The sequence below is a fragment of the Eublepharis macularius genome, chromosome 5, assembly GCF_028583425.1.
Source record: "Eublepharis macularius isolate TG4126 chromosome 5, MPM_Emac_v1.0, whole genome shotgun sequence".
In the NCBI taxonomy this organism is placed as follows: domain Eukaryota; kingdom Metazoa; phylum Chordata; class Lepidosauria; order Squamata; family Eublepharidae; genus Eublepharis; species Eublepharis macularius.
The window spans coordinates 15,734,019-15,761,489 of record NC_072794.1 but is presented as its reverse complement, the minus strand read 5'-3'; the positions used below and the strand labels follow the sequence as shown (position 1 = coordinate 15,761,489).

Genomic DNA, 27,471 nt, shown 5'->3' with positions numbered 1-27,471 from the left:
TATCATATTTGTTTTCCGCCCTCCCCATAAGCGGGCTCAGGGCAGATAACCTTAAAATCATTTTAAAACGTTCCATATTAAAACATATAAAAATAGCAGCACTCTTCGCCTGGCGGCAGCAATACAACTATTAACGAACAATACAGTTTAATAGACTACCATGGTGGTGGAGAGTGCCCTCAAGTCACAGCTGACTTATGGTGACCCCAGCAGAGATTTCATGGCAAGAGATTAACAGAGGTTTGCCATTGCCTGCCTCTGCAACCCTGGTCTTCACTGAAGATCTCCCATCCCAATTACTAACCAAGGCCCTGCTTCTGAAATCTGATGAAATCAAACTCACCTGGGCTATCCAGATCAGAGCAATAGACTAGCATTGATCCTCCTAAATTAAATTTACAGAGCAGTATGAAGGATTTTGGAGGGGGTGGGAAATCTACAAAGAGAAGCTGCTTTGACAATATCTGAGGCCAAAGGAACTGCAATAATTTGGGGGATACCTAACAGAATAACAGCTATAGTGAGACAGGAAGTTTACAGTACTACTCACACCTAGGAGACAGCCACCTTGAACTGGCTGAGTTTTAGTTAACATATGTACAGCCCTGTTTTCCAGTGATGCAGCCTCCTAAAGCAGCTTATGAGTAAAATCCATGCTTATGTACCAACAACTGCCGTTTATTACTTGGCAACACATATGGTGCTTTAGAGAGATGGACTGTAAGCTCCACGGGAGCACAGGAGAAAGGAGATACAGAATGGGATAGAAAACGCAGGGAGAAATGCCATCAATCTTCTTACAACTTAGTTTTAGGTAGGAAGGACTGTAAAGGGGTTCTGCCAAAGGCTTCATAGGAAAAAAAAGTTTGAAGGATTTGGAAATAGTGTGCCAGTATAGTATTCTACCCATTCTTGGGGCAGCGGTGTTTCCAGGAGCAGTTTTCTGGGTCTCTGGAAAAGGACAGCAGACAGCAAGGGGAAAGGACTGAGTCATTCAAGAGGCCAGGAGACTTGTATACAAGGCCAGTACGTGAGTGCAACTGTGTAGGGCTGAGAAGCGTAGGCGCTTTTAGCAAGAGTTCTTTCTTCTCCCTCCCGCCCCTTATGTTTTGCTTTGTGTTTAGCCCATCCTCCCAAGAGAACCTATTCCTTTTGTGCCAGCTGCTGGGACCAGTGTTCATTTTTCTTTACCTGGTAAAAGAAGTTTCACACCAATATTGGAGACGTTGTTGGGGCCTAGTGAAAAAGCTCACTGTTGACTGGCAGAAATGATGCTCATGGGTGAGTAAGCATATGGTAAAGCCACACTGCAAATACATTAAAACTATTAGATGGCATCACAGATGCTCTGTCTGTCCCACAGTGGTCTTTTAAGTGACAACCCACTCTGGAACTTAAAAGCTTACAAGGGCAACTCTTTAAACACTGATGGGCTATCAGTGATCTGTTCAAAACCCTCTGGCAAAATTTGTTGCATGCAACTGAGAAGAGCTGCTTTCCAGTCACATCTGTACCAATTCTGAGCATGTACACTAACCACCTTTTAACACAGCTGTTGTCAAAGCCGCTTACATGTAAATGGAAGATAATTTTGAAGAGATGATCACTTGCAGCAGAGTTTGTCCAGAAAATGTATCACTGTGTTGAACCAGTAAAATAAATGCTGAACTTTAGAATGCCACCTTCTTGTATAAAATGTGAGGCACGGTCATCTTCAAAAACAAAATCAAACCCAGCATGGCACAGTACTGTTAAAGACTTTTGGGGGGGGGTGGAAGTTGCTGTCAGTTCTCCATAACAGAAACCAATTGGCAACAGCCTCTGTGTCCATTAACAAACCTCCTATCCTTAGCTTCCAGTAAATGGACAATTTGATGCAATCGCTGATGAGCCAGAATGCAGCTGGACTTGGATCAGAGAGCTTTGGATCTGAACAGCCCCTGAAGCCTTGAGGATTGGAGAGTGATGGTTGTGTATTCCTCAGGGGATTGAGAAATACGATAATCCCCTCCATGTAGCCCCAGAGCTCATGGGATGAACAGCAGGATACGAAAGCAAGCGGCGAATAATATACTTTTGGAGTACCTGTAGTGATGTTAAAATGCTTCCTCTTCAAAAGGGCCAAAATTTGAAACTCTTGAGTTTGTTGGGGGAAGATATGCATCCCCATGTACCTGCCTGAAGCAGCCCCCCCCCAAAAAAACCTGATTGGATAACTGAAGCCCTACTGATACTACCCCCACCCCCCACCCCCAGTAAGGAAGTTGCCGGTTAAGGCCAGGATTTTACTAAGAATGGGTGGACTCTGATTCAGTGGTGTATTTGCAGACCCAGGTTCTGGCCTGTCTCAGAAATATGCTGGCTTTGCTGATTCTAACAACCCTGCCTCCAGTTTAATTTCAGCTACTCCTCCTGGTTTCTGAGATTTCAGTAGCATGGCTTCATAATCTTAAGAACTAGAAGCATGCTTTAGATTCCCCACCTACCCGCAAAAAACAAAGACATCGGAGACTCTCAGGGAGTTCCATGCTTCACTGAGTTCCGGCAGAATCACAACCATGGCTAAGAGTGTATGCTGCATCTGGTCTCATTTCAGAATGACAGACACACACCACCACCACTTGGTTTGGCAATCTTTATATCCACAATACATAATAACCATGCACAAAAGTCAAATGAGTATTTACAAGGGAAATTGCACTTAACAGAAGAGTCAGCGGGAAGCAAATGAGAGGAAAAATCTTTTTTCCACAAACTGATGTGACAGCCCAAAATCAGCCAGTGACCCGCGGAGTGTTTACTGGCCTTTTCTTCTGTACGAGGAAGCCACAGAAGAGGACTCGCAGCCTTTCTGGAGTCCTGCCCACACCTGCAACAAGCCACAGTAACGCTGAAGGAGCCCCTTGTATCCCCAGCCCCCGTTTGGATCTACCTGCCCCCTCCCGATCACTGTGGGGTTTGTCACCATCAGAAAAAAGAGCAGCCTTACATACAAGACCTGGGACCCTGTCCTCCTTGGCATGGGAACAGATCGTTGCTCTGGAGAATAAGGGGGCTTCACCTGTTCCTGGGTGCCAAGGATTGCTCGAGTGTCCTTGATCCCTCAGAGTAGCCTGGACATATTGGAGAGGCAAAGATATTCGGCCCAAGAGAAAGAAGTGGGATGAGAACATACAGAAAGCGCTTTCCTCCCCCACCTCAAGCCAAGTTTGAGCAGGGGACTAAGGTTGGGGAGGGCCAAATTCAGAAACCTGGGGGAGCACTGTGGCACAACTGTTGCCTGCCCGCCTACTCTTCCCCTGCACAAACCAAGCCCTCATCCAAATTCAGGACTCCGCCCGTCAGTTACTGCTGCACCAACAGGAAAACAAGTCCCGTTCTTCTCTCCTTAGGCCTGAGGTTTCCATCCCAAGGCCCTGGTCAGTGGCCTGCAGGGACCCAGCAAGTCTCCCACTGAAGGAAAGCCTCACCTCAAGCAAAAACACCCCAAGTGCAGCAGGACAGAGAGCTCCCTCCAGCCTGCTATGCCTTCTGCACCAGCTTGGGTCAGGCTGCCAACTACAGCAGAAACACACTGCTAAGGGATTGAAGTTTAAGAAGCAGAACATGGGGTCAAGTAGCGCAACTCGCTCTGCTACCACCCACTGCTTAGAACTTGTGTGACTTCCACCAGCTTCCCACCAACCCCGACGCAACGTAATTCTCATGCAGTCAAGTAAGCCCCGATGCTCGCTTAAGGAAGTCCTGGAACTATTCTTCAGCAATAGGGGTGTGGATGTGCTTGCCAGGATCATCTCTCCAGTACAGCAAAGACCACTACAGCTCCCCTCACCTCCAGTACTAGGTAACACAAATCTGTCCAGGGTTAAATGTGAAATGGTGCTGGGTGTCTAGTGCCCTTTAATCCTGCCCTACCGCCCCTTAACTGGCCGCTCTTGAACAGAGTTTAAGATTCGTAAAGTGGAAGCCCACCCCAGAGGAGGGAGAGCTGGAAAGCTGTAACAGAGACTGATTTCCTTGAAGGGACAGGGAGTCTGCATCTACTGTACATCCGACCAAATGCAACTGTATTTTCTTCCCCAATTATAGCTGTGTTGGGGAGGGGGTGTAGACCAGGCCATAGGAAAAAAGCAAATTCTTCATGGGATGGAGACACACACAAGACTTAACTGCATCAACAACCCTTTTGCCAGCTGGAAGTGAATCGTCCCGGGAGACGCTGTTGCCTGCCAATGAAAAGACAGCTAGGAAGGTCAAAGCAGCCGCTGTGGAGATTAAAGCTGATGCTGCTCAGAGCTCTCTCCTTGCCTCCCACCCCAAGAGGATTTATCATCAAACCAAGAAGAAGCCCTTGGCCAGTCTGCAGTGCCACTCTGCAGCCTGGGTGAACAACACCATTAACTCACTCCTCTGGGTCTCTTGTGCATTATGACTCAACAGGCAGGCCACGAAACCCGGACAGGGAACATCTCCTGTTTCAGCCTGGCTGGACAGGAGAGCCAGCTGTTTCCTTCCCAAGAGACTGCTCCCGACCAGCCAAACAGTTAACCTCCCCAATGGGAACACGGGATAAAGGCAAGGCGCATCGTCCAATACTCATTCCTACAGGCCTAAAAAGACTGCAAAACCAGATGAGCAATAGAACTAAATGGAATTAATTTTGCTTGACTGCCAAAAGAATTTTTTCTCCAATCCAGCCATGAAAACAGCAGGTAGTACCTATCCTGCACCCAAGCCTACATAAATATATATGCTCCCCACACACACACTTTTGCAGCAAACAAGCCATAGTTTAGGAAGCAGGATTCAACCTTCCAAAATAAAAATCTCAAGTGCTAGTAGGCAGCCACTACAGATTCCCTCATTCCCCATTAATTTATCATGGGGACGCCAATCCCTCTCCCACAATTCCAACACTTCAGCAGATGACAAGGAAAACCTGACACAGAGATTTTCTCAACTAGTAAAAGCATGGCTGGAGAGGGGGAGAGGACAGAAAGGAGAAAGAACAGTGATAAAAAGCCTTTTCCATCCAGTTTTTGTGTTTTAAGTTTGATGGTGTTTTAGCCCTGCATGATGTCAGAGTTCTGGTACATCATATGAAGTAATACAATCATTTAGAGCAAAGAAAAAAATTTTTTAAGAAAAAGAACCGTTCGGGAGAACAAGATGAGAGAAGCAGTAACAGCACAAGGGGAGAGGGGGTGGAATTAAAGGAGGCAGCCTACAAGTGAGACAGCAATCAGCTCCAAGATGCTTATGCTTAAAGTGTTACAAAAAAAGTTATCAAGTTCTCTACAACTCTTTCAGTAAAGAACCCTACCAGTGCGAGTTATGTACATGGCATGAAAAATATTGCTTCACACTCACTCCAGGGATAGTTCTGTTTGCTTGCACACATAAGGAAAGAGAAGGGAAGAGGAACGAGACCGGGGGATAGAAGAGCATGCAGAGAGGAAGAGAGAGAGAATCTGGGAGGTCTCCAAGGAAAGATTTCTCTACAGAGCAAAGCGGCGTCATTTCTACAGACTGCAAGAAGGGTCTACCAAAGCCATTAGGCTGGCACTTAATTGTACAGGAGGTTGATTAACTGAAGGCCCTAAAGGGAAGGGGGAAAGCACTAGAAGCCACTTCATAAACAGCCTCCGCACAACTGGGGAGGACCAAAAAACGTAACGCAAAGACTTACTTCATTGTTCCCAATCTGGAAAACAAAGAGATGGAAAACATGAGAGTAAACACTTCCATGAGTTGGAAGCAAGGAGAACTACAGTGAGAGACCAACTGTGTATTAAAAGGGAGGGGAGGTCTTTTGAACATCTTTGTGAGGTGCATGTGTGCGTCGTGTGTGTAGTAGAAACCTAAACCTAGGTCTTCTCCCAGCAGGCTGGAAAACTGAAGCATTGGTGGTATGGGTCTTTTCTTGGCTTGGATTTCTTGGGCACTTGTGGAAAAATCCAACTCCCTGCCTCAAGAGCAGTTTTTCTTTTGCCACTATGACAAAAAAGGTCTCTTTCCACTCCCAAAAGTAATAACAAGGAAAAGAAAGTTAAAGAGTGTTTTGTGGTCACTGTGGTCCGGTAGGTGTTTCACAAGCAAGAGGACACCAAAACCCAAACTTCTGCCAACTCAATATTTAGAATTCAACTCCCCTCGACCCAAATTTTTAAAAAAACATTCTAACAGGATTCACCAGAGGCAAACAAATGCTAGCCCTACGGGTAACCCTCTAAGATGGGTGGGAAGAGGTGGGGTGGGGTTGTGAATATGAAACGAGAGTCACCAAATGACAGGAGACACTGGAGGAGGAGTGCACACAAGTTTCGAAGTGAAGCACGGGCAATATGAGAGGCAAGAACATGCCCCAGGAGGTCACAGGTTCTGGCAACACTGGAGTTTGTTGGATTTCTGTCCGTCGGTGGTGGGGGGCACGCTGATGTCCACCACATTGTTTCCGGGAGACTCATCGTGGGCAGACCGATCTGCAATCTGCTTCTGAGACACAATGCGGTAGATCTCTGCAAAAAGGAGACAAGAAGGGGTTGAGGTACAGATCAGCGTTTTCCCAGAAGAAAGCAGCTGGGGCATCGGCACCAATGAAGGGCAGCACAAGGTCACGTGGATCCCTCACGCATCCACCATGCAGCGTGTAAACTCTTTGCTTGATGATTTGGACTTTTTATTCATCCTGCCCAGAACAGATCACGTCTCTGGCCCATTCGAATGGGCAGAAGCACATAAGTAGACTGTCTGAATTGGCACAGAGGATTGTACATTTCAACCCTCCCTTGGTTCAAGCCCTGTACGTAGCAAGCTATTGTGCCAGGGGAAGGCAAAGCTAGCATCATTCCTATCTGTTAAGTGCAGGATATTTTTTTTAATCCAAGTGAGGATCCAAATATACAGTCCTCTCCCTGCAGTTGAAATTCAAGCTTTGTATTGCAGTCTTGAGAGCTGTGACACAGAACTGCTTGGTGCAGTGTTTTTTCAGCTAAGCAGCCATGAGTGGGTTACTTTTTTTTTTAACCCAGCTGTTTCCCTCTCAAGACTGCAATACAAAGCTTAGAAGAGAATCTGTGCTTCCATTTCCAGGTGAGGGTGAAACATGCTGGACAAAGTTCACCTCCCCCAAGATACTGAAAGTCTTAGTTCAGCCAGTTCAAACTTTGCCCCTGCAGGGAACAACTTCATAATCAGCTTGCCTGCCAAGGAACCTTTGTGTCGTCAGCAGAATTGTGGATGAAGCAGAGGATCAGGGAATGTGCTCTTGCGTATCTACTAGCCTTGCTTCTGCTCTGTGTGAATTGAGAAGGGCTCCCAGGACCCAACATGCATGTCCAGCTGCAAACTGCTGGGGCCAACAGGTAGCAACGGGCAAGCCATCTTCAGAGCGCTCTGCCATCACTGTGGCCTCCAAAGAAGCTTCCAAGAAAGCCGAGGGTTCCACAACATACCACATGACCAGCCACTTGCTTAGGCCAGAGTGGGGAAAAAACCTAAACACACATGTGTCCTCCCTGCCCCACTGTGTTCTCCAGCTGGATGGCTACATCACATAATCTGGAAACAGACAGACCCGTAGACTGTGGTGCTCTCATATTCCACAAGCCACACTTGCTTCCTCTTTTTGACGATGTAAACACACTGCAGGGAGTCACAAATGGCCCTGGGTCCCCAAGGTACACGCAATTAAAATAAAAACAAGGACTCTCCCCTGAAAACACCAGCTCTTCATTAGCAGGTGAAGTGCTCCCGTTGTCAGCCACAGAGCTTGTAGAAAAGCAGCTGGTGTGATTCACAGGTATAGGAAAGGCCTCCTTACAGACTATGCCTCATATCTTCACCTTCTCAGGGCAAGACAGCCAGCCAGCAGAGAGAGCTCTGTATACCCGAAGGTCCCAGGCTTCAGTTAATCTCTGTGCTCCAAGCCACCTAACTGGCAGTGCTTCTAAACAATACTGAGGTCAATGGAACAATGATCAAACACTGTAAGGCAACTTTCACAGGCTCCCCACATCAATCCCCCTACTATATGTGTGCATTAAATCAAGACCACTTGGTTACCAACTCTTTACACAACACAAGCCTCTGCCACTTGAAGCAGGGCTTTGACAGCCTCAGCTCAGAGGCTGTAGAACCTCTCTGCTGTGCCCTCAGAACACCCCACCAGAGAAGAATGGAGGGCAATAAGAGACAGGGAGAACAGTCTGAAGATGCAAGAATAAAGCAACAAGTTTTTGCCTAGGCTCATCTCCCCCTGCTGTGGTGGAGGTGGAACAACTGTCTTGGAGGTTCTTGGCCTGCTGGCTTTACGTTCATACCATTTCTACTTTATTATGTGTTGTAAGCTGCTCTGGCCCTGAACGGGACAGTCCAGGTTAGTCCCAGCTCATCAGATCTTGCAAGCCAAGCAGGGTCGGCCCTGGTTAATACTTGGATGGGAGACCAGCAAGGAAGGCAGGCAATGGCCCACCACCTCCATTAGTCTCTTGCCTTGAAAACCTCAGCAGGGGCTGCCATAAGTAGACTGTGACTACTGGATCTGACTATCGGTCGGTCCATCTTCTCTACTCAGACTGGCAGCAGCTTCCCAGGATCTTGGGTATGTCACCTACTACCTGATCCTTTTAACTGGAGATGCTGGGGGATTGAACCTAGGAACCTTCTGAATGCCAAGCAGATGCCCTTTTAGTGACCCCTATGACATCACCCCAGCTTGCCAAACCATTAAAAGCCCAAAGAACTGTGACAGGCATGGGTGTTGCCAACAGCCCAGAGTCTACCCCACAGGATGTTCCCCCCACTTTGCATTCTACGTGCCACCCTACTCCCTCCCACATGCTCCTTCCATTTGGCTTCTCCTGCCTGAAGATCTTACCTGTGAGAATGTTCTTGAAAGCTTCTTCTACATTTGTTGAATCAAGAGCCGAAGTTTCAATGAAAGACAAGTTGTTTTTTTCTGGCAAGAAGCGGGGTGGAGGGTAGGTGAGGGAGAAGACAGCATTATTTCTTTCAACTTCCCAAGGTCTCAAGAGAAGTAACAATGGAGTTTAATCAATAGGTGTATATTTCTCCTCCCTCCCCCTTTATTCTCCAGAGCCTTGTGAAGTGGGAATAAGGACCGGAGAAAGAATTTAAAGCTGAGACATGTTTTATTTTGTTAAGGGTGTGGCCATCAGCTGATGGCAACCATTGTCAGTCTCTCTTCCTTCCCTCCCTCCCAACTTAGTTCCTGAGCCTCTTGGTTAAGCATTTTTTTTTGTTCAGGTTATCCTGTAAAAGTATCACACACCATGGATGGCAGTAAATATTAACAGAATCAATGAACTGCAGCATCTTGTTGTCACAGTCAGCTTTTTTAGAAAGCCAATTCTCCCTGCTCTACCCAAACTCTCAGCGTCAGCACAGCTCTCTGGACTTAACCCTTGTGACTAAAGAACGTAGGCAACACTGTCAGAATAGCAGGGATTGTCGCCATTGCTGTAATTAGTGGACTTGCTTTTAGCCAAGCCTTCCTCCCCTCTTCCTGTGCACCAACTCCCCCAGATTTTAGATAGGGTCACTTCATGAACGAAATCATGACCAGCAATCTAGACAAAGCTTCCCTGCAAGGAGCCATGATTCCCACCACCTTTCAGATGGTCAGTCGAAAGCCGAAAGCAGGGTTACTGCAAACACCAGCGGCTAAATGGCAGCATTTCTAAACCCAGTGATCCAAGCCACGGAGGCCAACCAACCTGCAAAAGCACGGGCCTCGTCTGTGGGCACAGCTCTCAGGTGACGCAAGTCGCTCTTGTTTCCCACCAGCATGATGACAATGTTGTTGTCCGCGTGGTCCCGGAGCTCCTTCAGCCAACGTTCCACATTCTCGTATGTCAGGTGCTTGGCAATGTCGTAAACTAGGAGTGCACCAACAGCTCCACGGTAGTAGCTGCAAACAGTACGACAAATGAGAACCCTCAAAGGGCCTTGGTGGAGAGGACCAGATGCCCACCTTGTTCTACAGCCTGTCCCTTTATGGGGGCTAGCAAATGCTTCCAGGAAGCCCACAAACAAGGCATCTCAGTAACACTATTTCCACTACAGTGGATGATTAGCAGCACATCTAGCACAGCTTTTGTTTTTTAATGACAACTAGGGGTCTGCCCACCACCACAGAGAGCACAGAAGATAAAAGTGAAGAACATAACCACTAGTGCCTGGACACTTCAGGCTCTGTTTTGTTCCATATTCACTCACTGGGCACCAGCTGTCTTCCAGTGCCAAGTTTTATGATTACAGCAAGCTTTATAAGAGGAACTGTGCCCTCCTTCAAATACTGATGGCTAGTAGGGGTTTTCCACCCCTTACTGTTTAAATTTATTGGAAATTTCTTGCAGGGTTGATTTTGATATCTTTTGTTTTTAATATGCCAACAGACCACACGTATTTTAAACTAAACAAACAGACTTAGAAGAATAGCAGGCAGCTTGCTAAATGGGACCAAGAACCAGCAGTAACTCAGCATAAGGACTGCAACTGAAGACTTCTCTCAGATGATGTTACAAAAAGTGCTGTCTGTTCAGAAGCCATGACCAAGCTTTCTTCCAGAGAACTAAGGCAGCCCGTTCCCTCCCAGAACTGGCACAACTTCAAAACATCTACCCAGAGTGAACTAACAGCATTTCCTTTTTGCATGCAAGGATTCATCCCTTGAAGAGAGACTGGAAGCCACTAGACTAGCTTTCAGTAAGCTCAGTTTGCTTCAGTCAATGGGGGAGGGTGGTGGGCTAGGCAGGAACTTGAAGGTAGCAGATTTTATAAGATTTTGTTGTTGAGTAAGAGAAGGTTAGCATTCTGCCAAGTGTGCAGCAGTTTTAACTACCACACTAACAGGAACAGGACTGAACACGCCAAATTGTTTTCACTTTTAAAGAAACCGTCATTGGAGAACCTATGTGGTGTTTAGGAGGTTCTGTACACTGCTAAATGTTAAAAGAACTACCTAAACCGAGCTTGAGTATACGCTCAGATGTAGGTCTCAGATATACCAAAACAAGACTGAAAAGAGTCCAGTAGCACCTTTTAAGACTAACCAACTTTACTGTAGCATAAGTTTTCGAGAACCACGGTTCTCTTCGTCAGATGCATCTGTGAGAACTGTGGTTCTCGAAAACTTATGCAACAGTAAAGTTGGTTAGTCTTAAAGGTGCAACTGGTCTCTTTTCTATTTTGCTACTACACACTAAAACGGCTAACTCCTCTGAACCAAAACAAGAGTGACAGAAGTGCTCTGCTGAGGTTTGGGGAGTAAAGGTTAACAAGCTCCCTCTTCATTTTGTGATCCTCAAGTGTCTCTGAGGGGTGTGTGGTTTCCAGACAAGCCACCAGTGTCTCTGTACGCGTCTCTCAGGTATTGGTCAAGCTGCTACAATGTCATAGAATGTTCACAAATCAATGTTTCATTTCTCTGGGTGAAAGCAACAGAAAGACAAACAATTCAGAGTTTACAAGGATAGAGAAAGCTCCATTTGGATGGGCAAGAAGCAGAGAGGAGAATTGGACAGGCAACTGAGCTGCTCAGGCAGTAATACAGATAATGCCCAGAAGGCAGAGGACTCATAGGACTGATCCAGCCTCGGATTATAGCCTTTTTTTTCCTCCACACAACTCTTAAGATTCTTTAATTAGAGTGATCCAATTTCAGCCTTGCTTGGTCTATTTCCACTAGAATGATCATGAGAACCTTTTAAATTTACAAAGCAAGAGTTGTTTCAATCCCAAAACAAATAAGACTTAGTCTTCACATGGAACAGAAAGAGACGGCAGAATGAGCTGAGGCATGTCAGACTGCGAAAAGGGGTGGGGGTGTCAACTTTCTAATGCTCTGGCATTTAAAAACTCCAAGCAAATAAAATTTTTCACATTAGAGGGAAAGTGTGTGAAAGGCTAAGCTACCATCATCACTAGTTTTCCACTTACAAGAAATTATTAATGCAGAGAACCTTTAGAGAATGGAATCCTCCCCACTTGCAGCCTGAAGTTCACTGTACCACACTGAGCACTTAAGCACTTCATTCGGCTGCATGAGAGGACTGGGCCTAAGACAAAACGTGTAGAGTGATCTGGAAGCGGCACTCTTGCTGGAGGAGATCAACAGTGTCTTGCTGGATCCAGACCAAAGTCCACTACAAACAGCAGGTGCCACATGACCCTACATTAATCTACTTTCTACCTCTGATTCAGCCTTAAATTCATGAGTGACAGTGTCTTACGCAGAGGTGATGGCACGATATCGCTCCTGGCCAGCTGTGTCCCAGATCTGCGCCTTTATCGTCTTTCCATCCACTTGGATGCTTCTGGTGGCAAACTCCACGCCAATGGTGCTTTTGCTCTCCAGGTTGAACTCATTACGTGTGAAGCGGGACAGGAGATTGCTTTTTCCGACCCCCGAGTCTCCAATCAACACGACTGGTAGAGAGAAGGGGAGAAGAACACACAGTCAACACTCATTTGTTTCTGAGAATGCAGCAGGGCAAAAGTAAAGCATAGTAGAGTACTGTGGCAAACAGAACACAGACCTCACTGCATGGAGGGAAAGGATGCCATCTAGCTACTCTAACTTTCTTGCAGTCCAGCAAAAACATGTAGGGAAAGCAAGAGGCCTCAGCTGCACTTCAGGGGTCCTGAAGTGGGCTCCTGAAGTGCAGCTGACAAAGGTGCAGCTTCAGCACAGAGCCCGGCCTTGAGTTAGCAAAGCAGCCAATTACACTGAAAGCTCCGCAGGAGGAGCAGCCCAAGCTCTGAAGCAAGGAATTCCCCTCCCAAACTTTCAGCCTGCCACAAGGTACACACAATCTGCTGCTAGAGACATTGAAGCCTAGAGGAAAGAGACCAGAAAAATTCTGGAAAAACTTCTCCCTCACTGCCAAGGACTTTGGTGCTAAAAAACCTCCTTGTGGGTTTTTCGGCACTTTCGGAATAAGTGGAATGTACTAAGATAGCATAAGGGGCAGCCATTTGCAATTCTCTCCCTCTTCTACAAGCAAAATTGCAAATAAACCCAAGCTAAATATTTATATTTTAAATCCCATAAATAGGCCCACTAATAACATTTTATATGTTGTTGTAAATGATGCATCTTAGGCTGTTAACACAGCAAAACAGATTAAGATCTGATAGGAAAGTAAGTATTTTGATTTTCTCAAAGTTTTCTTTTTTCCTGGAAAAAAAAATTGTGTTTTACCATGGCTTCAAAATGTCTGGAAATTTTACATCTGAAGCTGCATGTTCCTCACACCTCCCTCCAGTGATTTTCTCAGTCCTTAGTGCAATCGCCGCCCTGCTAATTACCCTCAACCATTACTACATTGCTCCTTCTATCACTTCTTGGGAAACCTCTGCTTCCTCCCCCCACCCGCCACCATGTCCCCACTGATCCTCTGCCAAGCTCCTGTAGATTAAGTTGTTTCCATCTCTCCACCTCCTCCTCCAGAAAACAAACGCATAGCTCTATTAGTCTAAAACTGCCACAAGACCATTTTTCAGTGCAACAAACTGAACAGATTTATTGACACACATGCTTTCTTAGGCTAGAGCCCACTTCATCAGATTATTAGTGAATGTGCATCTGACAAAGTAGGCTGTAGCCCACAAAGGCTTATGCTTCTGTAAATCAGCTAAACTCTGAGGTGTTCCCATTCCTTTTCCCTTTCCCTCCTCCAGAGCACCTTTATAAACAGAGTTAAGTTTTCAAAAGGCAAACTTGCAGAGGCAGCGAGGCAGCATATCAAAACTGAAGACACGCTAGAACTGCATCTGGAATTCACTTGCGCTCATTAAGATAATTTCATCCAAAACGTGAACTTGCTCAAGGCAGATAAGAACAATTCAACACCTAACTAACAATACAAAACAGTACCAAAGAACAAAACAACTGAGCCAAGTACTTGATAGAATCAGGATTATCTGGCTGGAAGGGACCTCTAGGATCATCTAGTCTACCCCCTGCACAATGCAGGAAATTCACAGTTATCTCCCCCCTCCCACACACACCCCATGATCCTTACTGCATGCCTAGAAGATGACAAAGCACTGTCAGGATCCCTAGCCAAACTGGCCTGGGGAAAATTGCTTCCTGACCCCAAAGTGGTGATTGGCATTACACTGAGCATGTAAGAAGGGGCCATGAGAACTAAGCACTGATGTAACCCTTCCTGTCCTCCCTCTCATGATCTGCCGAGGTTCAGAGGATGAGCACCGCTGTCAGATGGCCACTGAGCATCTGCTTAATAACCTCCAAAGAAGGAGAGCCTCCCAAGGAAGCCGGTTCTTCTTAATGTTTATCCAAAAACTGTTTTGATTTAACTTTTGATTTTGATAAACTAACAAGACTTCTGCCTGGTGCCTTTGTGCCAAACAGACTTAATAAAGAGGGCATGGAAGGGCAGGAAGTGTATTCCAGAGGCACAGTGTCAAAATAGAGGGTCACCAGCCACCTTGTTTCAAGTTTAGGCCAATCCAGAGAAGGCCTCCAGCAAAGCAGATCTGCATGAGAACAAGTAGCCATTTGGATACCCTGGGCCCGAAGCATTCCAGGTTTTAGAGGTCAAAACAACCGCTTTAAGCTGTATGCAGAAACCAAGCCCAAGCCAACTCGTTCTTGCAGCGTAAGAGCAACCTGGTCACTGCGGGCCACCCCTGCTCCCAGTAACACTTTGCTGAACTAGTAGCGGCCCTCCCTCCTCTGAGGGTCTACAGCAACCAAGGCACAGGCTAACAGGCAAACCAGAATCTTGCTCAAGGGCCTTAAAGTGGGGCTATCAGTGCGATGATGAGAGTAGACCACAATAAACCAGGACTCCAAGAGTTGGCAGATTCCCTGTCACCAGTCTACTTTGTGGTATTAGAATTGCCCATCCAAGCAGTCTACCTTTTCTGCAACCGATATGCAAAAGTATAGCATTTTGCCTTTATCAGCCCAACGGCAGGGTGGTAGTCACTGAAATTCAAGCCTCCAAAGATAGAAAATGATTCTTTAGTCAACCCTCTGGCTTCTGAGATTTCAGCAGGCATGGGGACTTCCGGTTTGGGATTCATGGAGGTCTAACGCAGCTCCATTTGTGGAGCTGACCGGATTGCCGTTTTAACCGGCCGGAGGGGTGAAAATAACCCGCGGCCGACTGCTCTCAGGCGGAGAGCAGGCAAAGAACGCTCAAGACCCTAGGGTGAGCTAGATCTCGGACGAGGGGGGGCTCTACACAAGGAGTCTCCCCCCCGATCCTTGAGGTCCCACCTTGCGACGGGTCGGCTATAATCTCTGCGGCAATTTTGGGGCCAATTCGGCTGGCATAAGACCTACATACCCAAGCTTCGATCGGGGAGGGAAGTCGAGAGGAGAATTTAAGATCGAAACAGCGATTACAACCCGAGAAAGTTGAAGAGAAGGTAAAGATCGCTATCTCTTGAAACGGGACAGATTGACAAAAACAGAGAGGAAAGAAAGTAGATTTTTAAACTGCAACAGACTAGTGAAAAGGAGGTGAAGACTCGGCAGGAGTTGTATTTTAAAAGAGACTAAGTTTAAAGAAGTTATTACAAAAATCGGACTATTGTTTTGAATACCTGTGGTTTTGGAGCTGTGGGAAAAAGACACCATCGCGAGACCTGCTGTGGGAAGACGGGAGACAGGAAGTGCGTAACAACAATAGAGTGGCTGGAGGGAAGCGGCCCTTGCCAAAGGACAGGAAGTGGGGAATCGCCATCTTTGAAAGTGGAAGGGTCGTGGCTTCAGCGGAAGAGGAAGTAGGCCATCTTGGATTACAATAACATAGAGAAACCATAGAGAAAAGACGCCCGACATTTTGGATATAAAAAATTAATTTTGGCAAAGATTGGGACATTTAAAAAAAAGGAAAACGTTTAATTATACGCCACGGAGCTGAGGAAGAGAGCAGATTCGTGGGAGCGAGCTAAAGCAAGCCCCACGATGTCGAAAAAAGAGTGGCAATCGGCAATAGAAAATTTGGACAAAAAACTTATAGACATGATGAAAGAACTTAAGGACACGAAATTGGAGCTTATTAAAGAGGTCAAGGAAGTTACACAGACAGTAAAGTCGGAGCTGTCAGAAGTGAAAAAAGGCGTGGAAACGATTAGCAGTGAATTACAAGGAACGCAGCAGAGAGTTAAAACAGTAGAAGACGCGATGGAGAATTTAATAGACACGCAACAAACAGAGATGAGGCTGGTGAAGGGGAGGATGTCAGTTGCAGAAACTAAACACATGGAGAAGCAGCTTCGTTTTCGTGGTCTGCCAGAAGTGGAAGGGAAGTCAGCGCAAGAACAGATGACTGAGGTGTTGGCTGATTACCTGGGGAAGGAGGAGGAGGAAATTGTGGCTATCCTAGATGTGGCGTATCGTGTGAACTCGAGAATTGCAACCCAGAGGAAACTACCAAGGGATGTGATTGTGCAGTTTACAACTAGAAATATGAAAGAGAGGATTGTGACAAAACAATTTCAAGATCCATTGGAGATTGATGGCAAGACGATTATTATAATGAAGGAACTGCCCAGATCAGTGTTATTGGACAGGAAAAAATATAGAGTGCTAATTCAGACTTTGAAGGACATGAATATCAGGTACAGATGGGAGTTACCGGAAGGAGTGTCCTTTGAGTTTGGAGGGGCAAAAAAACGCATCAGATCTGAGCGGGAGATGGAGAGATTTATCAAGGACAATGAAAAAGACTTACCAACAAAACCATGAATATGGAGTGTAAAGTATTATCTTGGAATGTAAATGGACTAAACTCACCGAATAAGAGAAAAAATATTTTTCATTGGCTATTAAAACAAAAATGTGATATTGTTTGTTTGCAGGAGACCCATATTAGAAAACAGGATGTAAAATATTTAAAATCTGGAAAATTGGGCAAAGAATTTGTAGCGGCTTCCAACAAGAAAAAAAGAGGAGTGGTGTTGTATATAAAAGAGGAGCTGCAGCCAAAACTTGTTATGAGAGATGTGGAAGCTAGATTTGTAGCAGTGGAATGTAATTGGAACTTAAAGAGAGTGTTGGTAGTCGGACTTTATGCACCTAACGGTGCAAAGGAAAGCTTCTTTGAGGACTTAAGGAAGCACCTAGACGATCTTGTATATGACCAGATAATTCTTGCTGGAGATTTCAATGGAGTGACAGATTTGGAACTAGACAAAAAGACTACAAAAGCACAAAAGAAAAGAGGACTATTGCCAAAGCTTTTTTTTGAGTTGATTCAACAAGAGACTCTCGAAGACGTATGGAGGAGAGAATATCCTAAAACCAGACAGTTTACTTTTTATTCTGCAAGGCATCTTACATTATCAAGAATTGATATGATCTGGGCCTCAAAGGACTTAGCGTTATGGACTAAGGAGGTAGAAATAATGCCGATGGTAGGCTCAGATCACAACCCAATTATGTGGAAATTTGGAAAAAGGAGAAAAAGGAAAGCCTGGAGAATAAATGAGGACTTGTTACAGGAAAGTGAGAATATGGAAACATTGAGAAGAGAGACTAAGTTTTTTATACAATACAACGTGAATAAAGAAGTACCAACCAGTAAAGTTTGGGACGCGTACAAGGCGGTTGTAAGGGGCATACTAATGGACTTAAATGGCAGAGCAAGGAAAAAGAAAGAGGAGAAGAGACAAGAGATTGAGGAGAAAATAAAGGCCAAAGAAGCACAGTTAAAAAAGAGACCAGGGAAAAAGAAAATACATCAGGAAATCAAAATTCTTCAAGAACAGTTAACAGCAATGAGTAATAAAGAATTGGAGTGGAACCTTAAAAGACTGAATCAAAAAGCCTTTGAGGGTGCTAATAAACCTGGGAAATATTTGGCATGGCAATTGAAGAAGAAAAGGGAAAAGAAAATAATAAATAAAATCTGTGAAGAAAATAAAACGTACCTGGAGCAGACTACCATTAGTAGAGCCTTCTATAAATTCTATGCGAAGCTGTATAATAAAAAAGAAGTAACCAAAGAATCAATAGCATCATATTTGGAGAAAACTAAACTTCCAGAGATTTCGGAAGCTTGGAGAAACAAGTTGAACAGTGAAGTAACTGATGAAGAAATAAGTAAGGCAATACAATCCGCAAATCTAGGAAAGGCGCCAGGGCCAGATGGACTTACGGCTAAATTTTATAAGACAATGGCCAACGAACTGGCACCATTCCTAAAAGAGGTGATGAACGGAGTTTTCAGGGATCAAAGAATTCCAGACACTTGGAGCGAAGCGAATATATCATTGATCCCAAAAGAGGGCCAAGATCTGACTAACGTGAAAAATTACAGGCCTATATCATTACTTAACAATGATTACAAAATTTTTGCGAAGATATTGGCGGAGAGACTGAAGGGGTGGCTCTCGGAAGTCATAGAGGAAGAACAAGCAGGCTTTTTGCCGGACAGACAAATAAGAGACAATTTAAGGACAGTGATCAATGCTATTGAATACTATGACAAGCGTTGTGATAAAGAGGTTGGTTTCTTCTTTGTAGACGCTGAAAAAGCGTTTGACAATTTAAACTGGGACTTTTTGTTTGCCACTATGGAAAAGCTACAATTGGGAGAAAGATTCATCAGAGCAATTAAAGAAATTTATAGAGACCAGACTGCAGCAATTGTAGTGAATGATGAATTGACCAAGAAATTGACGATTAGTAAAGGAACAAGACAAGGTTGCCCGTTATCTCCATTGTTGTTCATTTTAGTATTGGAGATTCTGATGATACAAATACGACAAGATGAGGAAATACGAGGAATAAAAATAAAGGACTATTCATACAAGGTTAGAGCATTTGCAGATGACATAATGTTAATTGTAGAAGATCCATTGGAGAACATGCCAAAAGTGATAGATAAGATCAAGGAGTTTGGTGATTTGGCAGGTTTCTTCATTAACAAAAAGAAGTCAAAGATACTATGTAAAAACATGACTAAGCAGAAACAACAATTGTTAATGGAAACAACGGACTGTGAAGTAACTAGTAAAGTGAAATATTTGGGAGTTGAGCTGACTGCAAAAAATATAGATTTGTTCAAGAATAATTATGAAAAATTATGGACTCAGATAGAGAGAGACTTGATCAAGTGGAATAGACTGAATTTGTCATGGTTGGGCAGGATTGCAGCAGTTAAGATGAACGTGTTACCAAGAGTAATGTTTTTGTTACAGACAATACCAATCATCAGAGACTCTAAACAATTTGAAAAATGGCAGAGGAAAATATCAGATTTTGTTTGGGCAGGCAAGAAGCCTCGAGTGAAAGTAAAAGTTCTACAAGATGCAAAGGAGAGAGGCGGAATGCAACTGCCCAATCTGAGACTTTACCATGATGCAATCTGCCTAGTTTGGCTAAAAGACTGGATGACATTAAAGAATAAGAAACTATTAGCCCTAGAGGGATATAAAAAAATTTTTGGATGGCACGCATACCTATGGCATGACAAAGTAAAGGTCAACTCGATGTTCCTGCATCATTTTGTAAGGAGAAGTCTATATACAATCTGGAAGAAGTACAGAACTTACTTACAAGAAGGAACCCCCTTGTGGGTGGTTCCATATGAGGTGATAGATCCGAGAGCTGTGGATAATGAACAACAATGTTTAACGTACAAAGAAATAACTAAGATTGAAGTATCTAAACTTAGAATAAAGACGCAAGAGGAACTATCACCTAACTATGATTGGTTTCAGTATAGACAGATTAGAGACTTATACAACTCGGACTTTGCAAAAGGGGGCATACGAACAGAGAACTCGGAACTAGAGCAGACCCTTCTTAAAGAAGACAAGAAAAGAATATCCAAGGTATATCAAGTACTGTTGAAATGGTATACTGAGGATGAGATAGTTAAAACACAGATGGTGAAATGGGCTATAAACTTTAATAAAGAAATAACAATGGAGGCATGGGAATACTTGTGGAAAACTACAATGAAGACAACGACATGTATTAATATTAAAGAGAACATTTTCAAAATGATCTATCGTTGGTACATGACACCAAAGAAGATTGCGCTAGGGAATTTGAATACATCTAACAAATGCTGGAAATGTAAGAAACATGAGGGCTCCCTCTATCATATGTGGTGGTCGTGTGAGGTAGCTAGGCAGTTCTGGGGGGAAATAATAAGAGAAATGAGTGAAATTTTACAGTTTCAAATAAATAAGAACCCAGAACTCCTGCTGCTAAACTTGGGAATGGAGGGAATTCCAGCCCATCATAGGACGATGATATTTTATATGACTGCAGCAGCTAGACTTTTGTATGCGCAGAAATGGAAAGTACAAGAAGTGCCAACTATTGAAGATTGGATCTACAAATTGCTGTACATGGCTGAAATGGACAAGATGACAAGAAAACTGAGAGATCTGGACTCAGGGCAGTTTAACACAGACTGGGAGAAGCTGAAACAATATCTGGAGAAGAAATGGGAGGTGGGAGGAAAACTGTGGCAGTTTGAGAACTACTGAAGTATAATAAAAGTATAAAAGAGAGGGGTGACTTTACCGGGGGAGGAAGAGAAATGTGAATTTATAAGCAGTTAGATTAATTGATCGAGATATATATAGATATGTAAAGATTAAGTGATAGAATACTGATAGAGAATAATTAATGATAAGGTTTAAACATGAGGATTGAGTAACTAACAATATTTTCTTTCTCTGATAAGATTTATATGCACCAAACTGAATGCATAGAAGAGTTAAATTGATTGATTATGTGATAAGTTAGATAGAATTACCATAAAAAGATGAAATGAGTAATATATAGAGAATAAATCAAATTGTTTGATTTAAATGTGGGAAATTTTTATGGTTTACGATGTATAGGTTTATGATATATAGAAATATTCAAAACTGGAAAATGGGATAAATTGGTTATCTAAAGACGTACGGTTTGGGTGTATAATAAGTAAAGGAGTTAAAGATGTACTGCTTAATATAATGGAGAATGTATATTTGTTTTAGACAGATGAATTTTATAGAAGTAAGGGAAAAGGGACAGAGGGTGGGAAAGCTGTTGGAAGTCAACAAAAGGGGGGGAAAGGGAGGGGGTTAGAAACGAAAAATTAGGGGAAAATTGAATGTAATGTAAAAATAATAATGCTCTAACCCAATAAAAAATTTTTCAAAAAAAAAAAGAGATTTCAGCAGGCATTGCCCACACACTCCCAAGCATATTTGGCACAACCCTTTCGTCCTCCTCCATAGTGAATTCAAGCCGAACCACATGTGACTGCAATGAAAACATCTCCTTCCCCCTCCTTTACCTTATTTCAGACAGCAAACTCCTAGAGGCAAGGATCTGTTATGTTGTACTCTTAAGTGTTGTGCTATACAAATGTTAATAGTAACAACAACTTCTACAAGTTTGATTTTAGGGTGAAAACTGAGCTATGGCTTTCAGTACTACATTCTGTGCTTTTGACCATATGAAGCTGTCTTCTACAGATTCAAACTATTAGTTCAACAAACCCAGCATGATTTCCCCTAGCAGTCACTCTTCAAGGTCTCAGGGTTTTTGCCTGCTATCTGCAGTCCTTTAACTGGACATGCCAGGGATGAGGCCTTAGACCAAGCTGTGGCCGTGCCCTTATTTTTCTGGCACTCTAATGGTTGCTACAGCAAGTGATAGTTGGCTTGTTTATTTATATTCCGCCTTTCTCACTGAGACTCAAGGCGGATTACATAGTGTGAGATTAGTACAATTAGTGGAAAGGACAAGGGCAAGCATTTCCATTCAGTATCAAGAACATTTCCATCAACAATGTCATGGGGTAAAAGAATATAAGTTTACAAAGATATAGTATTAGCAAGGATCCAGTACGAGGCTGAGGAATTGCTAAAACAGAACATAATCAATTCTAGGACTTACATTGAACAACATAAACCACACGTAGGATATAGGGGTACATATTTAAAACAACAGATAATATGTAAGGCAACATAATGGTGAAATTTATGGTTTCTAACTCATTAGCGAAACATCTGGGATCCCTTTCCTACAATACCACCCTCTTAACTGAGAAAAAGGGCCTTTTTTGAATAATTCAGTTTTGCATTGTTTGCAGAAAGCCAGAAGGGTGGGGGCTCTCCTGACCTCCTCAGGCAGGCCATTCCACAGGGTAGGGACCACCACAGAGAAAGCCCGTGTATGGGCTGCTGTTGATTTCGCCCATGTACAGGCTGGCACCTTCAAGAGACCCTGTTCAGATGAGCGAAGCTGCCATGGAGGGACATAGGGAGAGAGGCAGTCCCACAGGTATGCTGGACCAAGGCCGTGAAGGGCTTTGTATGTAATAACCATTACCTTGAACTGAGCACGGTAACTGATAGGTAGCCAGTGGAGTGACTGTAGGATGGATGTTCAAGCTCCTGCCCACTCCTGATAATAGTAGAGCTGCAGCATTTTGCACCAATTGGAGCCTCCAAGTTACCTTCTAATTCAGTGTTCTCCACCCTCAATATGGCTTCTGATACAATCCCACAAGGCTGACCAAAAATGCACTTCCAAGCTTACGAGCTCCATGCCAAACCAGGGCTGCCTGCAGTTAGCATCAAGGGCTCTTTGTACATTCATCATTGTTCCAATGGAAGCACAAAGTACAACCCGGGTGCCTTCTGGGAAGCAGGCGAGGACTGGATCCTGTTCTAGAAGTGATGCTTTCCTACCATCTTGGTCCAGAGGAAGGCTCCCTCTGCCACAAGAAAGTGCCGCTGCTCGCAGAACAAATCCACAGGATCCAGCCCAGGACCTTTAAATACAAATAGGCTTTCGGGAGGAAATGCAAGAGAGGGGTAGCATTTAACCAAAGCAATGGGAGTTTGACAATAAAGCAGGTAAGCACCTATGCCTCTGCAGGGCTGTTTACCAGCGAGAAGCCATTTATCTGAAACAGCTGTTTCCCATCCCACCTTGAGCATCTCTAAAACTAATATTTAACTGGATCAACAGATACAAGAGACACATATCTGGACTGGCAAAGAATTTTCCCACAGGCCTGACTGGCTACTAGGCATTGTGTCTCAGTTCATTCACTCATGCCCTGCAGCATGTTTTATTCCCTGCCTATAGGAACTTTGACCCAGTACATCCTGCCCCACCCCCCTTGTGCCACACACCAAGCTGCGCAAGAAGAGAATCCTGATGAGGAAGTCAGCCTAGAATGCAATCTTCTGGCCTTGGCCTAGCAAGTCTCTCTCTGAACAGAAAAGAACATCAACGCTTGTCCTTTTGAAAACTTAGATTGTCAGTAGAAAGGACCAACACGAGCAACATAACCAACCCGGTGGGCAAAGAAGCATTTAAAAAACAAAATACATTTAACACTTGATCTCATGTGTCACTACTATGCCCATTTTATAGGAGAACGACTTGTCCACAGTTACCCAACAACTGTCCACTTGATATGAAACAAACAGAGGCTGCTTTAAAGAGAGCTCCAAGCAATGTATCACACTGGCCACAGCAGGTCTATACAGCTAGCCACCCACTTCAGATTAAATCTTTTAAGGATAAAGCGGATGGAAATGCACACCATCTCCACATGTTGTGGACATCTCTAGTTGTCTTCAATTTATGGACAAAAGTTTTCAATAGTTGACCATATGACAGGCCTATAAGAACCTAAAAACAGTGTTAAGTATATATGCAAAATGTTATGACCAATTTCAGCCAGGCAATCAATGATTGTTAATTTGTTGACAGCTGTGGAAAATAATGATTGCCAAAATCTGGTATGTTTCTAAAAATCTGTCAGTTAGAAAATGGGTTTAAAATATCTGGAAAATTATGAACCTAGCTAAACTGAACATGTCCATTTGTCTCCCATCATTCAATGTAAACAAAAGTTTATCATCATTCGGAAACCTTTTAAACAGTTTTGGAAATCTATACTTAACTCACAGACTGAGGTCCATAATTTTTTTTTGCTTCTTTAATTAATCTTTGATGCTTAAATTTTTGCCTTTCGGTGTAATTTGTTTAAAAGCCCCATATTTTTAAAAGACAGCTAGCAAAACTTCCTATCCAGATTCTTTGTGATGTCCCACTTGGGAATGGCAAAAACAAAGGGGAAAAGGGAGTCACCAGGAACTCAGTGGGTTTCCACACACAACTAGTAGACAGTGTTTGGCTTTGTGGAGCAAGCTAAACAAAGTTAAGTTGAGAGGAGGGGTTGTTCCTGCATCTTCCTTTTGTAGCAATCCCAGACCCCAAAGTACAGCTGCTTCTCACAAATACTTTCCAAGTCCCGTATAAGGACATTTGAGAGGACTTTTAAATAAGAATTAAATAGCAGTTAAAGGACTGAGCCACATCCCTGCTGTGTAACCTTTCAATAGCTCATGAGCAGCTTTCCTGCCTATGTTGACAAGAGTCCCAGGTCAACAATATTGATCCTGGAAGGTTAACACCCAATGCAAATTATAACTCAAGAGCTGACAGGATGACCATTACTGCACAAAGCTGGCTATCTCAGAGGTTGCAGATGCAAATGCATAAATAAAACTGCTCCATCCACTCCTCCTCTGTGATACCTTACCCAGTTTCACACTGTCAGGTGACGGTTTTGGAAAGGCAAACTCAAACTCCAACGCCCAAGACAAATACACACAACCCAATGCACAAGCTGTGACTAGTTTGCTAGCAGCACTGAATGTGAACACCTATGATCAGCATTCCTATAGGACAAGAGAAAGCAAGTTGACATGAAATTCTGAAATCAAGATCTTAGCTTTATGGGGAGAAGAAAGGAGATCCAGAGTTAATCTATGGCAAAGGGATGATGAACCTCTTTTTCTGGAAGAGGTACAAAAGGGAGAGGGGCAGGAGAGGAACCCTTTTACTGTAATGGTTTTGAGGGTGGCTGAGGAAATATGAAGGTGTGACTTTTGGAAGGAAGGGGAATTCCTGGGGATAGAACAGAGAAAGCAGGTAATTTGAGGAGGACTGGAAGCATCTCATATTGCTCAACACCCCCAACCCTTGGGACAAAGCATCATTTATTTGTAAATACAAAAAGTCACCAATACCCAAACACATCTATGCTTAAATACATCAGGAGAGGGGATGGTTATGCCAGCCCACCCTAGTTTCCCCAACAGCCATCACCCTCCACTCAGACCCACAACTATTCCCTAGCACAGCACCCCCACCCACCCATTTATGTCTCCACACATGCCATTCTGTTATGCCTGTACCACTCTCAGCACCAAATCTCCCACCCAAGCCCCTTCTATAGGCTGTTCATCAAGCCCCTCAATAGCCAGCCCCAGAGTCTCCTCCCCAGCCACTCCTTGTAAATTATCTCAGGAGTAACAGGACAAAAATTCAAAGGAATTGGAGGCTGCTCAACCCTCTTGCACCCATTTCAAACTCCAGCAGTTTCCACACACCACCAACTCCAGCCTACGTCTCTTCCCATCCCATTTCTTTTTCCCAAAAGGCTGCAACCCACCCTCAAGCTCCTTACAAAACCGGCCACCCACTGTCATCCCCACATAACACCCTCTCCATGCATACATGCAAATTCACACACAGCAAACTCTGTCAAACCCACTAAACCTTCACACACACCCTCCTCATTTCTCACATATGCCTCCAAGGAGGCCAGTAGTCAGGAAGTTTGGATAAGAGCTAAGGATGTAGATAACCAACCTGTTCCCCATACCCTCCCCCACTGGTTTTAATCACAACTCCCACTGCTGTTCTCATGCCCTTTCCAAGCGCCCACTTCCATCCTACTGCCCTCCTCTCACCTTCCTAAACTGCCATTTAACACCCCTCCCCAATTTTCCTAGCTTCTCAATACCCTATCCTATTCTAGCCTTCTAGGTCCCTGTCCACCGCCTCCTTCTGCAGCCCCCCATTTTTCCACTCCCTTCCCACCACGCTTCCTCTCCAAGCCCCCTTCTCATTTCCCAGTTCCCACAACGTCCCCTTTTCCAACCTCTACACGATCCCTTCTTCCAAGACCCCCTCCCAAACCCCTATTTCCCATTCTGATTTGGCGACTCCTTCCCCATGCCCACGCTCCAACTTTCCAAGAGCTCCATGGTCTCTTGGTCCCCAAGCCTCCCAAATCCCCACTCTTTTTTAGAAGACCCCGTTTTCCAAATTCCCTCCCCAGCTCCAGGGGCCTTCCATCCCACAAGTCCCTCCTCTTCCAGGTCGCTCTTGCTTTCCAGAGGTCCCCGTCAGCATTCCATGGTCTTTCTAAATACTTTTTCATGCCATACTCCCTTTCCCAGCTCCCCCAAGATCCCCCTCATACTTCACCCCAACCTTGATCCCGCCCCCTCCCTTACCCACACACCCCCTCTCGTATTTACAGCCCTCCTCCATCAACTTATTAGCCGCCTCCCTCTCTGACCCCCCCTTCTTTCTCAAGCGGGAAATTAGGGTTGCCAGCTCCTAGTTGGGAAATTCCTGGAGATTTGGAGGGGTGGAGCCTGGAGAGGACAAGGTTCAGAGAGGGTGAGGTATAATGTCATACAGTTCCCCCCTCCAAAGCAGCCATTTTCCCTAGGGGAACTGACCCCTGCGGCCTGGAGATCACTTGTAATTACGAGACTTCCCCAGCCACCACCTGGAGATTGGCAACTCTAATGGGGACCAGGAATGCCCCTCCCTCGGTGCCCAGTCCTACCTTTGAAGAGATAGTCGTACTCGTCGTCGCGGGTTCCCATGGCGACACGGCCTTCGCTCCTTGTCTCACCGGGTCTGTTCTTCTCCGGTTTCCACCCCGCTGAGGAGGCCGGACTAGGCCGGGCCGAGCCGGGCCGATCCCTTCGCTGACAGGCACCGAGGCAAGCGGAGGGCGGGGCCCGCGAACGGAGAGCAGAGAAAGAAGGGGAGGGGCCAGCCTGAGTGATATGCAGCCTCTCCGCCTATCGCCGCCCGCCTTGCCGCTCCCCAGGTCAGCCTCCTCGCAGAGCGCGCGCGAACGTAACCAATGGAAGCAGCGAGATCTGATGACCGGCTGAAGAGAGAGCCAATGAAAAAGAAGAGAGGCGGGAGGCGGCTAACGGTTTTCTTATGGCCGATGGGGCGGGCCCTTGAGCTGAGGTAAAAAAATTGCGCCTTTAGGCTACTTGAGGGTGGGGGAGGGGAGAAGCCCTGGAATGCTGTATTGTTATTGTTTTTGCTATTGCTTGTTACTTTCGTGGGAGAGGTGTGGCGAGGAGCCTTTTGTCGGGATTTTGCTTGTTGTGGGTGGAAAAGAAGACTATGAGCGATAGATACAAAAGATTAAAACGAGATAAAACTATCAATTTATTAAATACAAAATGTGTCAAATACATAAATCATCTTGTTGGTCAAACTTCATTGATTTCCCATAACCCTTCATGTGGTGGGCTCACCATGTGTGGTTTTTCCTATCATCCTTCACTGAGGAGGCACCCTATTTATAATTTTATGGAAGGTGATCT

The 27,471-nt window shown here is 44.7% G+C and overlaps 1 protein-coding gene across 1 annotated transcript; it reads right to left on the bottom strand.

Moving 5' to 3' along the window:
- Positions 1-2,621: 2,621 nt before the first annotated feature.
- On the bottom strand, positions 2,622-26,862 carry RAB11B (RAB11B, member RAS oncogene family). Its single transcript, XM_054979223.1, has 5 exons — positions 26,688-26,862; positions 12,255-12,450; positions 9,738-9,931; positions 8,879-8,959; positions 2,622-6,518 (listed from the first exon to the last, which is right to left on the bottom strand). Exons 1-5 carry the CDS (start codon positions 26,725-26,727, stop codon positions 6,373-6,375), a joined length of 657 nt encoding a protein of 218 aa, XP_054835198.1. The 5' UTR covers positions 26,728-26,862; the 3' UTR covers positions 2,622-6,372.
- Between the last annotated feature and the right edge of the window lie 609 nt (positions 26,863-27,471).

What these genes read in the sequence shown, in the direction of transcription:
- RAB11B (XM_054979223.1), bottom strand. Translation starts at nt 26,727, where the DNA reads ATGGGAACCCGCGACGACGAGTACGACTATCTCTTCAAAG. An exon ending in CGAGGCCCGTGCTTTTGCAG is followed by an intron (nt 8,960 to 9,737) that starts GTTGGTTGGCCT and finishes GCTTCTTGCCAG; the next exon opens with AAAAAAACAACTTGTCTTTC. An exon ending in TTTCAAGAACATTCTCACAG is followed by an intron (nt 6,519 to 8,878) that starts GTAAGATCTTCA and finishes TCCTTTTTGCAG; the next exon opens with AGATCTACCGCATTGTGTCT.